Source organism: Cololabis saira, chromosome 16 (assembly GCF_033807715.1).
Source record: "Cololabis saira isolate AMF1-May2022 chromosome 16, fColSai1.1, whole genome shotgun sequence".
Taxonomy (NCBI): domain Eukaryota; kingdom Metazoa; phylum Chordata; class Actinopteri; order Beloniformes; family Belonidae; genus Cololabis; species Cololabis saira.
This window is the reverse complement of record NC_084602.1, coordinates 36,531,996-36,549,891: the sequence shown is the minus strand read 5'-3', so window position 1 is coordinate 36,549,891 and position 17,896 is coordinate 36,531,996. Positions and strand designations below refer to the sequence as shown.

The 17,896-nt window shown below is 42.3% G+C and overlaps 1 protein-coding gene across 2 annotated transcripts in view; it reads right to left on the bottom strand.

Annotated features, from left to right (window-relative positions):
* The window catches only part of slc8a3 (solute carrier family 8 member 3), a 143,629-nt gene that overhangs the window by 13,986 nt on the left and 111,747 nt on the right, over positions 1-17,896 (bottom strand). The window contains exon 4 of one of the 2 annotated variants that reach the window (XM_061743663.1): positions 9,489-9,506. The exons of the other annotated variant lie outside the window; for it this stretch is intronic. Coding sequence (XP_061599647.1) covers positions 9,489-9,506 — 18 coding nt within the window. The remainder of the gene's footprint in view (positions 1-9,488; positions 9,507-17,896) is intronic. 2 annotated transcript variants of the gene reach the window in all.

The window sequence follows — 17,896 nt, the reverse complement described above, 5'->3', positions numbered from 1 at the left end:
TGTTGGTATAATAAAACATCAGAGAATAATTAGCTTACACCCAAACAGAGCCGGCCCAAGGCATAAGCAAACTAAGCAGCTGCCTAGGCCCCCGTGACCACTAGGGGGCCCCCAAGAGTTAAAAAATATTTTTTTTTAATGTGTGAGTGATGAGTCATACATTATCTACGGAAGCGTAGTGCTGCCACTCCAGAAAAAATAAATAAATATCAGTATCACGTTATAACGTGAAAAGTTTAGTTATAATGTGATATTTTTCACGTTATTACAATATACAAACTTATCACGTTATAACGTGATAGTTTATTGTTAGAACAATATACTATTTATCACGTAATAACGTGAAAAGTTTATTGTTAGAACAATAAACATTTCACGTTATTACAATATACAAACGTATCACATTATAACATGATAAGTGATTGTTCTAACAATAAACTTTTCACATTATAATGTGATAAATTACGTCGGAGTATTAGGGCCAAACTAAGACAAAAAAAATTGGAAATTATGAATAAAGTCGTAAAATTACGAGAATAAAGTCATAATGTTGCGAGAATAAAGTCATAATATTATGAGAATAAAGTCGTAAAATTACGAGAATAAAGTCATAATATTACAAGAATAAAGTCGTAATATTATGAGAAGTCGTAACATTACGAGAATAAAGTCGTAACATTACGAGAATAAAGTCATAATATTACGAGAACAGGAAGAGCATCTTCTCCCTGTGTTAAAAGGAGCAATATTTTGCATCTTGTGAAGTTATATTTATATATTTATAATATATTTAATATTACGACTTTATTATCGTAATATTACGACATTATTCTCAAAATATTACAACTTTATTCTCGTAATATTATGTCTTTATTCTCGTAATTTTACGACTTTATTCTGATATTATTATGACTTTATTCTCGTAATTTCAATTTTTTTGATAGTTTGGCCCTCTCCGTCGTAGAGAAAAAAGTCGAAATGTCGAGATTAATGTTGAAATACAATTTCGAGAAAAAAGTTGAAATTTCACCTTTTTTCTCAACATCTCAACTTTATTCACGAAATGTTGACTTTTTTCTCGATATTTCAACTTTTTCAATAATGCATAATGAAAAAAAAAATCTTCCTCCTCTCCAATATTATTTTTATTTTTCTTCTGCCTGGCCGTAATAAATAATATATTGTTCTAACAATAAACCTTTCACGTTATAACGTGATAATTTATTGTTCTAACAATAAACTTTTCACACTACGCTTCTGTAATTATCAAAGTTATGTTATTGTATGTTATTGTACAAAAACACAATCATTAATATTATTACATAAACAATATTATGTTAACAGACTAGAGTAGACTTCAAATTTTTGCACATTTCTGTTGCAGTTTATTTAAAACCAAAAATAAAGTAGATCACGTGTTTACAGTAAATGGTTTATAAATTATCTATTTAATTATTTTGTTTATTTTGTTTCTTTTAGTAGGCCTACACTGTAGATGACAATCAGTGTAGTGAAATATTAAGTGTAAATCAACCCTAAATCAAGCTGAATTTGCTACCATTTCAGAAAAAAGTCGAAATGTGGAGATTAATGTTGAAGTACAATTTCGAGAAAAAAGTTGAAATGTATTTCAACTTTATTCTCGAAATTTCGACTATTCACAAAAGTTCGACTTTTTTCTCGAAAGTGCATAATGAAAAAAAAATCTTCTTCCTCTAAAATATTATTTTTATTTCTCTCATGCCTGACCCGAATACTCTTCCGTAGTATTTGTAATGACAGGGAAGAACATGAAATAAGTTTATAGTGGGTGTGTGAAGGATCAATAATCAGTAATCAGTGATAGACGGCCCCAAAATCACATTTTTCTTAGGGCCCCATGGAGGCTTGGGCCGGCCCTGCACCCAAACATGCTTTCACGACTTCAGCCGGTGAATTCCTCCCCGACTGGAGGCGCTGGTTCCCAGATCGATCAGCTGTTATCGGGGATGGGTCCGCCTGATTCCTCTCAGATCAATAAGTGCATGGTAAGCAGAGCAGCGAGACGCCTGGGGGGGGTGATTACTCCATCATGACTCTGGTAGGCGGGGGTCTGCAGCCCGGCGGGGGTGTAGAGCGTATCACGACTCCTGTTCAAGGATTTTTGCAGCTTAAATGCCAAACAAGAATATGAGCAGTATTGATCTGGGTTCCTGGGAAGACGGCGGCGGCTGCAGGCCGTGTTCTCCGTCAGCTTTCAGCTGCTGAGGCTCCGTAAACTTTAAAATATCGACGCGCTCTGCAAGGTGACATTGTTCTGAGGGTTGGATCACGTCTGCTGGTGGTTTGTTTCATCTCACGTTGAAGACAGGCTCCACATCAAGGACACGATTCTAAAAACAGGCTTTTCTTTGAAAAACTGTACATAGGAACCGCTTGCAGGGCTTTTCCACCCCAGCGGTTCTGGTGCCGGTTTGGTGCCAGATGCAAGAACTGCTACAGGATAACACACTAATCAATTATTTCTACAATCCAAATCACTAAAATGTCTGGATCTTGTCAGTTTCAATACAGCACAACTAATATTTTATCTTCTGTATGTCGACCTACCGAGTGAAATTGTGGAACAGCCTGAACATGGAGCTAAAACAAAGTCACAATTTAAAAAAAGATACAAAGAAACATTCTATTCAAAATACAGATGCGAATAAACATGTAGATATATACATTTATTAATATATGTAGATATATAGATGTAAATTATGGATATAGATATGTGATATGTAGGTATGTATAGAGATACAGTATATTGAGTTGTATTATACGTACAGTATTTGTGTATCTATATCTGTCACGGTTTCTCAGTTGGGGATAGAGTTTTTTACTTGATAACTCACTCTCCTATCATTCCAGATCCTGCCACCCTCATCAGCCAGACAATCCTCTCATTCCCCTCACCTGTGCTTCCCCGCCCAGCTCCACACCTGGTTCCCATGATCATCAGTTCCCCTTCATATACCGGCCCACTTCAACATGCCAGTTGCCAGATTGTCTAGCGTTCAAGCCTAGCTTTCCAGCGTTCCTGATTCTGTCTGTTTCTGCCTGCCTGCGACCTTGCCTGATTCCCGGTTTTTGGATTTTTGCCTGCCCTTCAGATTTGTTTGCCTGATCTGCATGTCTTTCCGGTTTTTGACTCCTGCCTACCATTGACCTGATTACAGCCTCTTGGACTCTGATACTGTTTGGTGCCAACATGGACCCCCCAGGAAAGAACGTGGATCTGTGGGAGTTCTTTTACGGTGTCCAAGTGGCGTTCTACCACCGTATGGTGAAGGGGACAGGGACATGCCGTCAGTCCAAGCCTGTTCCGGCTCCGGCGGTGGTCTTGGACGCATCGCCCCCGGTTCCTGTTCCGGCGGTGGTCCTGGACGCATAGGCCTCTGCTCCAGCTCCTGCTCCCGTTCCTGCTCCGGTGATGAACCCGGGGTCTCCCCGAACCAGCTCCGGGGATCCTCTGTCCCCCGAAACCGGCTCCCCGCATCCTGCCGGCTACGCCACCAGACCGACCCCCGGAACTGTCAGAAACAACTGGATTCCAGGCACCGAAACGTGGATTTGTGGTTCCCATTTTGTATCAGGGAATGTTGGATTTTTGGGTAGCTAACGTTAAACGGTCAAATCATAAAGTTTGGTGTCCTCATCACTTTAATTTTTACTACAAATCCTGCCTTGAAGTCGGACCAAGCATCAAGACTTTTGTCTGCCTTCAAGCTTTGCTTCGTGTAGTTCCCCGGCGTAGAAATTAAGTACATATAAATATCAGGAAACTGGATTCGTGGCCAAATATTAATGTCCATGGACCACTGGTTCTTGGTAACTGTACCAAATATTAATGTCCATGGACCACTGGTTCTTGGTAACTGTACCAAATATTAATGTCCATGGACCACTGGTTCTTGGGGTAACTGTACGGGTCACTGTCAAGTCCAACTGCCTTTAATTTAAGCTGATAATCGGCTGTTATCCCGTCTTCTCCACTAGTTGCAGCTGTTTTTGCTGGCGTTTTGCCACTCAGTGCGAGTAAGGGGGCTGGTCCAGTGGGAAAGTGACGTCAATGCAGACCCTCTATAAATAAGATCTGGGGTTGTTTCTTGTAGAAGGTCATGAGGGATTTCTCCAGATTTAAGGTCCAGATGAACCGGTTCTCTCAGCTGTTTTAAAGGCCAGTCGGTCCAAACACTTTTGGGGGGTTTTCGGGTCGGTCTGATCACGCGATGTTGAGCACCCAAAGGCCTCCTCACCCTTCAGCCGCCTGGTGCAGAGGCCCCGTCTCCTCCCACACCGGCCTGACAACACGCTCACCGTTAAATATTAACCCGCCATTAAAGATCACAGCCCAGGTCCCCTGATGGGGGGGCGTGTCCTCAGGCACGCAGAGGCATCATACATGCAGAACACAGCGGCGCTGCAGCTGCTGCACGCACGCACACATGCATACTTTAACCGACAGGACTTCTGCTGCTCGTCTTTAAGGTTTGATCGGCACCATCAACGCGGCGACGCACGGCAGCATCCTCCCAGAACAATCCCACGCAGCTGATCACATCCCTAATTCAGGGTTACTGAGTGGCGATTAGTTCGGTTCTGACTGTCCTGAGTCCTCTCCCATGATGTCCAGCGTAGATCTGGGAGCCAGTTTCACCGTCGCTGATGTCAAAAAGCCTTAAACAGATGACCAAAGCTGCTTCAGCTGGTTTTGTCCAATCAGACGCACGGCAGCGATGGAGGAGATTCCCTCAACTGGTAAACTGGTGATGCATTTATGAAACGTAAAGACCAAAGATGAGCTGATTCCGATCTCTGTGTCACAGTTTGGTTATTCAGTTCCTGTTTTATTTTGAAGCCCGTGTCTTTGTGTTTCAGTGATGCCCTGATTGTCTGCACCTGTGTCTCGTTAACCCTTGTGTATATCTGGTCTTGTCTCTCCCTTGCTCCCTGCTGGTCCTTACTGTTTCCTCCCATGTGTCATACATCAGGTTTTTGGACTGTCTCATGTTTTTTGTAAATCTTGCTCAGCAGCGTTTTTGGTTTTGTTTTAAGTTTGAAACAAATCACTATTTTTTGGAACTCCTGCCTCCTGGTCTCCTGCATCTGGGTCCTACTCCACCATTTCCTGACACTCCGATTCGTTTCCAAGCTGACTGGGAGAATAAATAGAGGGAATGTGCATGACGTCACAGATGCGACTTCGGGTTTCGCCCAGTGTGTCAGAAAGACTGAGTGGCAGCATAAACTTTCAGTTTGAGCAACTGGAAAGATCGGAAAGAGCTGTTGTGCGATCAACTGTACTCATAGATTTAGTAAGAAATCGGAGTTATCGTTTTACAGACTGCTGAAAAATAAGCTTAAGAGAGACAAATGGATCGCTGCAATTCACAGAAACAACTGGATTCCAGGCACCGAAACTTGGATTTGTGGTTCCCATTTTGTATCAGGTAATGTTGGATTTTTGGGTAGCTAACGTTAAACGGTCAAATCATAAAGTTCGGTGTCCTCATCACTTTAATTTCTACAACAAATCCTGCCTTGAAGTCGGACCAAGCGTCAAGACTTTTGTAAGCCTTCAAGCTTTGCTTCGTGTATTTCCCCGGCGTAGAAATTAAGTACATATAAATATCAGGAAACTGGATTTGTGGCCAAATATTAATGTCTATGGACCACTGGTTCTTGGTAACTGTACCAAATATTAATGTCCATGGACCACTGGTTCCTGGTAACGGTACCAAATATTAATGTCCATGGACCACTGGTTCTTGGTAACTGTACCAAATATTAATGTCCATGGACCACTGGTTCTTGGTAACTGTACCAAATATTAATGTCCATGGACCACTGGTTCTTGGTAACTGTACCAAATATTAATGTCCATGGACCACTGGTTCTTGGTAACTGTACCAAATATTAATGTCCATGGACCACTGGTTCTTGGTAACTGTACCAAATATTAATGTCCATGGACCACTGGTAACTGTACGGGTCGCTGTCAAGTCCAAATGACACTAATTTAAGCTGATAATCGGCTGTTATCCCGTCTTCTTCACAAGTTGCAGCTGTTTTTGCTGATGTTTTACCACTCAGTGTGAGTAAGGGGGCTGGTCCAGTGGGGAAGTGACGTCAATGCAAACCCTCTATAAATAAGATCTGGGGTCGTTTCTTGTAGAAGGTCATGAGTGATTTCTCCAGATTTAAGGTCCAGATGAACCGGTTCTCTCAGCTGTATTAAAGGCCAGTCCGTCCAAACACTTTTGGGGGGTTTTAGGGTCGGTCTGATCACGCGATGTTGAGCACCCAAAGGCCCCCTCATCCTTCAGCCACCTGGTGCAGAGGCCCCGTCTCCTCCCACACCGGCCTGACAACACGCTCACCGTTAAATATTAACCCGCCATTAAAGATCACAGCCGAGGTCCCCTGATGGGGGGCGTGTTACATGCAGAACACAGCGGCGCTGCAGCTGCTGCACGCACACACACATGCATACTTTAACCGACAGGACTTCTGCTGCTCGTCTTTAAAGTTTGATCGGCGCCATCGCCGCGGCGACGCACGGCAGCATCGTCCCAGAACAATCCCACGCAGCTGATCACATCCCTAATTCAGGAGCTGCAGCTATTCATCCTGACGGCCGGCGGAGCTCCGACTCTGCTGCCGGATGCATCATTGATGGGTTTGTGATGAAAGAATCATCCGATCGGCGTGTGTATCAGCCGCAAAGAGCCAAACAAGGTTTACATGCGGCCTGATTTAAAATGTTAATTAATGTACATTATCCCTCTATAACAAATAAATGCAAAAATCAAATCAAATCAAATCATCACAGGCCGTTACCCAGAATTCAGTGTTCTAAGGCGACCAGAACGTTAAATAAACCTGGAAGTTTATGGGTTTATGGGACTACACTGCACTACTGTGCACGTTTAGCCTTAATCCAGTTTAAAATCTTACACAGGATGCATTTACAGAAGAGTATTAAGGCCATGCAGGAGAAAAAATATTTGAAAAGGGAAGATTTTTTTTTATTGTGCACTTCGAGAAAAAGTTGGAATGTCGAGATTAATGTTCAAATACAATTTCAAGAATAAAGTCGAAATTTTGAGAATAAAGTTGATATACATTTCAACTTTTTTCTCGAAATTGTACTTTTTTCTTGATTTTTTTCTTGATTTTTCCTCAAAATTGAACTTCAACATTAATCTCGACATTTCGACTTTTTTCTCGACATTTCGACTTTTTTCTTGAAATTGTACTTAAACATTAATCTCGACATTTCCAATTTTTCCTCAACATTTCGACTTTTTTCTCAAAATTGAACTTCAACACTTGACATTTCGACTTTTTTCTCAACATTTCGACTTTTTTCTCGAAATCGTACTTCAACATTAATCTGGACATTTCGACTTTTTTCTCGACATTTCGACTTTTTTTCTCGCATAATGAAAAAATAATCTTCCTCCTCTAAAATATTATTTTTATTTTTCTCCTGCCTGGCCCTAATACTCTTCCATAAGCATTATTCTAAAGCTAGAACGGCAAAGATATTTGACAATGTGGATGAAAATTGTAGTAGATGCAACTGGAACATTAACACATATGTTTTGGTCATGGCCGTTCTTGAACTCATTTTGGTTTGGAGAGTATAAAACAAATATCTGAAGTAACAGGAATAGAATGTCAGACTAATATCTATACCTCCATTTTCAGAGCCGTGCCACTGGATAGTATAAGGATCTCTAGGTTTAAAGATATAACAGCCTTTTCAACGGTGATAGCGAGGAGACAAATTCTTTTACACTGCAAATGCTCTTGCCCACCAAAATTATCTGTATGGATGACTGATCTAATGTTTACAGAAGAGTATTAGGGCCAGGCAGGAGAAAAATAAAAATAATATTTTAGAGGAGGAAGATTTTTTTTTCATTATGCACTTTGAGAAAAAGTTGAAATGTCGAAAAAAAAAGTCAAAATGTCGAGATTAATGTTGAAGTACAATTTTAAGAAAAAAGTCGAAATGTGGAGAAAAAAGTCGAAATGTGGAGAAAAAAGTTGAAATGTTGAGAAAAAAGGCGAGATTTTGACTTTATTCTTGAAATTGTATTTCAACATTAATCTCGAAATTTTGACTTTTTTCTCGACATTTCGACTTTTTTCTCGAAGTGCAAAATAAAAAAAAATCTTCCCCTCTCAAATATTTTTTCTCCTGCATGGCCCTAATACTCTGTAAATGTATCTAAAATTGGAAAAGATCAAGTACACACTAAGAGGGTCCAATGATTGTTTTTATAATATTTGGACTCCATTAATAGAATATTTTGAAAAGGTCAAGACACTTCCTGAGAGTCCCCAAAGGTAAGGGACCTTAAGGCTCATAAATCCTGTTAGCCTTTCCTCTCTGTTTGGTAGGAATATGTGTACATGTATGAATATATACATTTGTTATGGTTGTTTTCTTACTCTTTAACGGTAGTATTTTTATTTGTCACTATATTATTTTTGTCTCCCCTTTTTTAGTGTAAGATGTACAGTATATGTGTGTATAAACAGTACTGGAGTTGAGGGGGGATGAGGGGGGATGGCATCCCCCTTGAAATAAAAATGGTAAAAATCATCCTGTAAAACTGCCATCCCCCCTTTCCATCCCTTATGTCATTTCATCAATGAATGTGGTTTTACTGCTATTTCAACATTTAGAGTCATCACCAGAAAAATAACACCAGAGAAATAACTTATTTGACAATTTTCACCTGTTTCAAGTAAATTTTCACTTGAAATAAGTAGAAAAATCAGATTTTTCTACTTGTTTTAAGTGAAAATCTACTTGAAACAGGTGAAAATTGTAGTTTTTTCCAGTGATGAGTCTTGTTTTAAGTCTAATGAGATTTTTTTTTCTAAAAATGAGACATTTTAACTATAAATATTACTGAAATATTCTTGTTAAGATTGTGAGTTTTTGCAGTGATCCATTTTACTTATCCTGTGAAGGACAGAGTCATATTGATAAGTTCAGAAAACTGTTTTTATTGTTGTGTTTTGATGTATTTGATGTAAGTCCAGTGGATATTTAAAGCTTACAGAAGGCTGCATTTAACTGCTGCTATGTCATTCCTGCAGTATTTCTGCAGGTGTTTTGGTCACTGCTATTATTTGTAATATATTATATTATTTGTAATCAGCACAAATTATCTGTCCCCGTATGATAAAATCCACCATCCCCCCTGATTATTTTTTACAACTCGAGTACTGTGTATAAATGACTCACAAATGTTTTATTACTGATTGACTATAGGGGAAGACGCACAAAGCCAAGTATGTAACTCTGTTTTGTGTTTAATAAAAAGAGATTTAATTAAAAAAGATAAACCTGGAAGTTGATTTGATTTGATGATTAGAGGTTCAAGTTCAACAGCACACAGATGTTAGTGGAGATGCATGTGGAGGAGGGATGGAGGACTTACCGCCGGCTAACAACAGGGCTGTGGAGGAGAGATGGGGGGGGGGGGCATGGAGGAAACAGAAGATGCTTTGAGAAATGGAAATGCAGCAGAGAAACTTAGATAAAGACAGAAAGCAGGTGAACAGCAGGAAGAGACGGCGTGACTGAACGGGCAGCTAGACGATTATACCGCCGGGTTTCTGATGAAAGTGTTTGATGCTACGAGAAAAATCATCTGCAGAAACTATCTAACATCAAGAAAGTTTGATTACCTCCAGCTTTTGTCGCATAATAGATTTCTAAAGGTAGAATTACGACCCAAACCTGAAGCCTTTTGTGGACGGTATGACATCACCTTATCTGTTAAAGTCACCTTATGTAGTAATACGACTTCTGTGTTCAGGTCGGGTCGGGATCCGCCTGAGGGATTACATCAACAGGATCAGTTAAACCTGCTCAGTTAAACCTGATCAGGTTAAACCTGATCAGTTAAACCTGCTCGGTTAAACCTGATCAGTTAAACCTGATCAGTTAAACCTGATGAGTTAAACCTGATGAGTTAAACCTGATCAGTTAAACCTGATGAGTTAAACCTGATCAGTTAAACCTGATCAGTTAAAGGTATTGTGACATGAAAAACACATTTTTCTTGATTTTTTGTGTTTTGTTGGGTGTCTTGACATCAATTACACCCAAAAAACAACGAACTTTTAACATTCAGTGTATTGTGTGCTTTCTGGGATTTTCCGCATAACTATGCAAAAACGGCGCACCTGGTTTGGTGGCGGATCGTTACGTAACGATCCGCTAAATCACCGCCCCCTCCACCCAGCTCCCTGCCTCCGCTCCTCTCCAGCGCACCATAAAGGCTGATTTATGGTTCCGCGTTACACCGACGCAGTGCCTACGGCGTAGGGTTACGCGGCAACGCGCACCGTACGCTGAACCCTACGGCGTAAGCTCTGCGTTGATTTAACGCGGAACCATAAATCAGGCTTAACACGGAGCTGTTTAGAGCCTCTTTTGTTCTAATCACCGGAGGAAAACTGCTAAGAAGACCCGCGGCCACTGACTGGACTTAAGATAAGGAGACACTGCTGCTTGCATGCCTTTATTTTTATGATTGTTTGCTGTGGACTGTCTGCTTCGCCCTGCTGCTTTTCCGTGCATGCTTCGTCTGTCGCTCCCGGCTTAACTCTCCGACGCCGCTGTGAGCGTATTGCTCGCGGGGAGCTGCGGTCCCGGTCCTCTGGTCCCGGTTGGACTTCATCCCCGGGCTGTAGTCGCCCTGTCTGGGCTGTGTGTCGGTGTTTGTGGTTCGGTGTGCGCGCGTGTGTGTGGAGACGCCGGCAGAAGTGTGTAGCGGTTGGTTGGAGGAGGTTGGGAGGAGGACCGGAGCAATGATTGACAGGAAAGGGGAAAAAGGAAGCGTTTTTCACGGCGCAAAAAAACACTGTCATAAAAAGCCAGGAATGGAGTACTAGAGTGAAGTTTTTCTTGTTACACTCTTTTAGACACATTTGAGGGATGTTGGCCAAGACTTTTAATAGTGTTAAAAGCATGTTAAAAATGATGTCACAATACCTTTAAATCTGATCAGTTAAACCTGATCAGTTAAACCTGCTCAGTTGAACCTGATCAATGCACCGATTCACGACGATCAAAATGCACTTTAGACAGAAAGTAAACAAATTAAAATCTCAATTAAGTCGAATCTCATTCAAATCCAGTGATAATCCAACGAAACCTGATTTAAGGATCGTTTTCCTTCAGTTCCCTCTGAGCCCAACATCACTTTTATTTTGGTAACGCAGCGGTGAAATTAGATGAAACGGATTTAAGCCGACAAATTAAATGTTTTGGGTTCAGGAAATAGAAGTCGAAGGAAGTGTGAGAAGCAATTATGCTGATGTTTGGGTTGTAAATTATCTTCTATTCAAGGACGCGAGGACGAGACGCAAACGTTTGAAAAACGAATGAAACAGAAACATATTTATAACTCCGCTCAAAAAAAAAAGCAATTACATGAAGACATTTGTGATTAAAAGTAAACATGAAAACTCTCCAAAGTGTTAATGAATAATTTAAGAAGAGAAAAGCGTTAAAGCTGAAACCTCCAACGTTCGTCTGCTGAACTACGCAGGAGACCAAACAGCAGTCAGGCAGGACGACGGGATTTGATCCGGCAGCTTCTGCTGGGGAGACGAGGCTCAAATACGCATCAAAACCTGCCCCGCCACGCGCTGCCGCCGCCGGCCTGGTTAGCACGTGGGCGGGTCTCAGTCCGTCACGGAGGCCTAAACGCTTCCTCGGACCGCCGGCACTCACGGCCCGGGAGGTTTTGGAGGATTCATGAGGGCATGAAGAGAGTCGAGCAGGAGACCAGGAGATCACCACTACTGTTGTTCCTGTCAGCCTGTTTCAATTTTAGTTTTAGGGTGCTTTCTACGGTGGCCGACAAGGGCCAAACGCACTGCAACGGCCTAATGTGTCTCAGTTAAGGAAAACGGCTTCAAGTACAGAAACGATTCAAATTCACAAACTCAAAACGAGGTACAAAAAGAGGAACGTGGTGCAAATGAAAAAACGTGCTGCAAAAAACAGACAAATGCAGCATCATCAAACGCTGCAAATAGAGAAACGATGCAAAGCCCAAAACGATATGAAACAACAAACCATCTTCATAGAAAAACGCTTCATAACCGGTTACCAAACCTGCAGGGGGCGCTCTCAGCGTAACAGCTCAATGGACAGACACACGGAATGTAGAGAGAGACCAAACAGCTGACTGTAATGTTAAAATATAATAAAGAAACGTCTCGTAATGTACAGCGTTGTACAGTGATATAAACCACATTATATCACATTACTGTTTCCGCTGTATGTTTAAACCATGGATGTAAACACTGTGGTTCAGTCAGCTGTTCGGATGACGGATGATGACCGGAGGTCCACAAACACGCTGCAACGTTTCCACGAGGAGACGTGGTAATGAAGCGAACACGATTCGCTCCAATTAAACATTTAAATGGCTTTTATCCTGCTGGTCCGAGTACAGAAACATGTAGATGAAGACGTCTCGCCTTGCAGGATCAAAGCATCGATGACAGATGACCTCATTTCCTGCTCCAGCCAATGAGTATCCAGGACCGAGCTGGAGGAGGAGCCACCTCAGCAGGGAGGCTGGACCCGCCTCCCGCCCCCTGAGGGAACGCTGTCCCGCCTCTACTGGCCTAGTAGACTAGTACTGGCATCTAATTACATTTGTAACCCTGGATTCACACTGAAAGCGTAAAAAAATCGCCTGACACCAGCATCGCGCTGCTTGGTGGATTCACACTGAAAACTGCATGCACTGTCAACGCCTGTAGTGGGCGGGGCTAAAGCTGCGCTGCAGAAATGGAAGGAACAAAGTGTATATCCTACACATATCTATATATAGCGTGCACATCTTCAGTTTCCAATTTCACCATAGATCACACTTTGGGACGCCTTCTTTATATTTTAGCGTTATTTCCGCGTAGATAAGAGTGAGTTTGATGGTCCTTAACCAGGTTGGTCTTGGATCAACATCAACCATCATCGTTGGTCCTGGTGAAGCTTCAGTCTGTCTGCGGTGAACACTGACACACCGGGTCGGAGCGGATTTGGTCATATTGTTTAAACTGTGTTTTGTGATTAATAAGCACGGTTTTTAATTATTTTGTGTTGGATGGATGTAGCAAATAAAATGGTTGGGACCATACAGCTCCTCAACCATCAGTTACGTGTTTCACATGAGCAGTTCAGGTAAAACGGCCGTCAAATCAGCAAAAATGTCATTTTACTGGATGAAATATATTAATTCCTGATAAAATAAGTTTGTTAGTGCACAGCTCTGCTCCTGTACGCATGTGAATGAGTGTACGTTTGTGTGTACACGAAAGTACAATCTGCATTGAGGGTTCTTGCTTTGGAAATCCCGGTCTGTGATTGGACGCTGCCTCGGCGTCGCCGCTGCTCATTTGGATAAAGTTGGCTACCTGTAAAATTCAGAATCCAATTTAAATGTTTATTACTTGCATATAAAGCCCAAAACGGCTTAGCTCCACATTATTTGCAAGACCTGATAGTGCCTTATGTTTCTGGCAGAGCTCTCCGCTCTCAGAGTGGAGGTTTACTCGTAGTTCCTCGAGTATCTAAATGTAGATTTGGAGGGCGGGCGTTCTGCTATCAGGCACCATTACTATGGAACCAACTTCCAATCTGGGTTAAGGAGGCTGACACCACCTCCACCCTTAAAACTAAACTTAAAACCTTTCTGTTTAGTAAAGCCTATAGTTAGTGTTTAGTAAACCTCTAGCTGGTGTTGGTAAATCTCTAGGTAGTGTAAACTCTAGTGTGTTAGAGTCAGTAGTCATAGTTGCAACTATAGAACAAAACTATAATAGTTAGTCTCAAATATAGCTTCGTGGTAGATGTGCTGCTAAAGGCTTACGCTGCAGGGGGGCACCGACATGATCCGCTGGGCGGTGCCTCTCACCCTTCTTCTCCTCTCCTTTTCCCTGCCTCTCTTCTCCATTTCCATTTTTATTTATTATAAATATCTCATAGCTATCATTGTTGTCCATCGTTCCTGTAGTTTCTTGTGCCGACCCCCCTTTTTTCTCTTTTGTGCATGTTTGCAGGCCGGAGCCTCGGGAGCTGCGTTCTGGCCTGTGTTCCCGCCCCCCCCCCCCCCCCCATCCCCGGTCATCCCATTGCTGCTTCCACCTGCCTACGTGGATGTCTGCTGTGTGCTGCTCGACGCGCGCTTTCATAGAAAATGAATGACACCCCTGACGCTTTCAGTGTGAATCCAGGGTAAGGCTCATAAATGCAGATCTGCTCATATAAGGAATTATAGATTATTACAAAGTAAAGGTGTTATAACCACGGGTCCCACAATGTTTCACAATTCCTTACAAGTTTAGTGGAAACTAAGTATGGAGGGAAATAACGACTCAGATGAAAATATCTGATCTTTGGCTAAAACCTGGATGAAACCAGCGGTTGTCGTTTCAAGAGCAGCCTCACGTTCATCCCTTCGTTCATACGTTCATCCGGCCGTAAACGGTTTTATTTCATGTTTCTGGTCTTTTCAGAGGACAGATTCAGGTTTTTATGAGGCTTCCTGAGCCTCAGGTCATGACGGGTTAAAAGAGCTTTCTTTACTCCTTTATTGCACTTTGCAAGTTGTTAACTGACAATAAAAACTTTTTAATGATGTTATTCTTGAGAGCGTCGATGCTTTACCCACTCTGGAGTACAAACAAAGCACCGTCCTCGCACACGTCTCGTTTTGAAGCTTCTTTGTGAGGAATTTCTGCTCCGAGCGAGAAACAGGCCCAGTAAACACCGGGGTCGGGTTCGTGGGAAGCGGCGCCGGCGCTACGTCGCGACCCGAGAGCTGATTAACGCCTGCAGACGGGGCTGCGGCTCGACTCCCTCCATGTTTATACTCCCATGTTTCACCCCTCCGGGGAACGAGACGGCCTGTATATAAATATTTGATCGCGTGTATTTAAAGACTTTTGGTCCTAAATGCAGCATCTTTCATTAAAACCCGGGGAGGGATGAGGGGTTGCCGTGACGACTCCTCGTAGGTTTCCAGCCTCATTCCTGCTTCAAACGTTTACGTTCAGTAACACGTTTTCCATGTTTGCGCTTTCTTTCGTAGAAACGCAGCAGATTTATTTTACTGTAAAAACTTTAAAATCTCGTTTGAAGTGAAAATCAGCTGAAAACTGTCTCAAGTACACACTCCCACTCCCATACCCACACACATACATACACATAGTCACATGGACATATACACACACACTCTTTCAAGCACACATACACATATATATGTAAGTATTCATACATGTACACATACACACACACACACACCTAGCCACACATACATATACACGTGTACATGCACACATACAGCCACTTAAGTCATATTCATATACACACACATAGCCACACATACACATAGTTAGCGGTAGCTTAGCTCAGACCGTATTCGGATCTCGAGATTTGGGTCGATCGCTCTTCGTGTTTTGGTCGGCTCCGTGACACGTGGTAGTGGATGTCACCCCCCACCACCCCAATCATAAAGTTCGGTGTCCTCATCACTTTAATTTTGCCAACAAATCCTGCCTTGAAGTAGGACCAAGCGTCAAGACTTTTGAATGCCTTGAAGCTTTGCTTTGTGTATTTCCCCGGCGTAGAAATTAAGTACATATAAATATCAGGAAACTGGATTGGTGGCCAAATATCAATGTCCATGGACCACTGGTTCTTGGGGTAACTGTACGGGTCACTGTCAAGTCCAACTGCCTTTAATTTAAGCTGATAATCGGGTGTTATTCCTCAGTGCGAGTAAGGGGGCTGGTCCAGTGGGGAAGTGACATCAATGCAGACCCTCTACTACCGTTGGTGTTAACAGCTCCGCCCCCCTCCGCTTACGTAAGTGGTTCTTTCCTGTAGACCAGCAAAGAGTTGGTGCTACCTTGGAACTGGTTCTTCTGGCCTGGGGACAGTTCTTTGTCAGTGGAAACAGAAAGACCAGTTCCAAATTCAGCACTGGACTAGAACCAGAACCAGATCCTGGAACCGGTTTAGTGGAAAAGGAGTATAAGTCTCCCCTTCTCTGTGTGAGTGAAGCGTTAAAGTCTAGAAAGTGCCGATTCGCCGCTTCAGTCTTCAGATGCAGAGCGACTGGCCGTACATTCAGGAAAGATTTCTACTTCAGCTGCTCTGACCTGGAGCCGTGAGACCTAAAGATGTCGTGCATGTTGCGCGCCGGCATTTCCGTTCCGCCTCCACAGACAGACGTTTCAGAGTAATTTCACTGGAATCGACTTGCAAATCATTAGGTTTCTGGTTAAAATGTAAATTTTACAAAGCGCTCCTGGAAAGGAGGCTGAAGAACGTTGGTCCGACTGAATCGATGCTCCCGAGTACCGGGACGAAGCTGCAGGGATGACCTCAGCAGCCGAGCTCCACATCATCTCCAGTCGTAAAACTAAATATAGACCAAGTTGGTTCCCTTCCCATGAAGTCCGGGAGCTTCATTTATGAAACGGTTTCTATTCCCAAACAGAAGCTAAAAGCGAGGAAGTCGTGGGGGCATAGGCGTCTCCAGCACTCGAGTTGTAAAAAAAAAAAATCAGGGGGGATGGTGGATTTTATCATATGGGGACAGATCATTTGTGCTGATTATAATAATATAATATATTACAAATAATAGCAGTGACCAAAACACCTGCAGAAATACTGCAGGAATGACATAGCAGCAGTTAAATGCAGCCTTCTGTAAGCTTTAAATATCCACTGGGCTTACATCAAATACATCAAAACACAACAATAAAAAACACTTTTCTGAACTTATCAATATGACTCTGTCCTTCACAGGATAAGTAAAATGGATCACTGCAAAAACTCAAAACCTTAACAAGAATATTTGTCTTATTTCTAGTTAAAATGTCTCATTTTAGTAAAAAAAATGTCATTACACTTAAAACAATTTTCACCTGTTTCAAGTAGATTTTCACTTGGAACAAGATTTTTTTGCTTGTAATAAGAAGATAAATCTTGTCCCACTGGCAGATTTTTCTACTTATTTCAAGTGAAAACTTACTTGAAACAGGTGAAAATTGTCAAATAAGTTATTTTTCTGGTGTTATTTTTCTGGTGATGACTCTAAATGTTGAAATAGCAGTAAAACCACATTCATTGATGAAATGACATAAGGGATGGAAAGGGGGCTGTTTTACTGGGGGGATGATTTGGACCGTTTTTATTTCAGGGGGGGATGCCATCCCTCCTCATCCCCCCTCAACTCGAGTACTGGGCGTCTCCAGGTGAAGTTTCCTTCATAAATCAGGCGCTGTTGGAAGTGTTTGTGTGTGGATCAGAGCTAAACGCCGCTCTGCTCGCGCCGTATTTACCCGTAAACACTCGGCGCGGAGCCGCCGCTGAACGCTGACGCATAATTATGCGCTTATTGATCGCCGGCTGCTGACAGTGAATCAGGGCGACAGCCGAGAGGAGGACAGAGGCGATGAATTTATCTCCTGCAGAAATCAAAGTGCATCGTAGTCCCCGAATGCTCGCCGCCCCCCCAGAGCTCCCATCATGCAGCACTCCACACAAACGTCTGTGCAGTATTTATGTGTTTGCTCCAGTCAGACTGAACGCTTCACACCTTCACAACATCATGGTGACAGTAAGTGGAACCCCCCCCCCAGGATATCATTTCAGAATTGGCGTCTGACAGGTAAACAAAAGGGGTTTATTTATTTAGATGCCTTAAATTTTATGAAACAAACTACAAGTAGACTCGTAACAAGCAAATGAGGTGTAGAGACGGAGCGAGAACAATCCCTGGATTTATTCATAGACGTGGCTAATTTACATAAT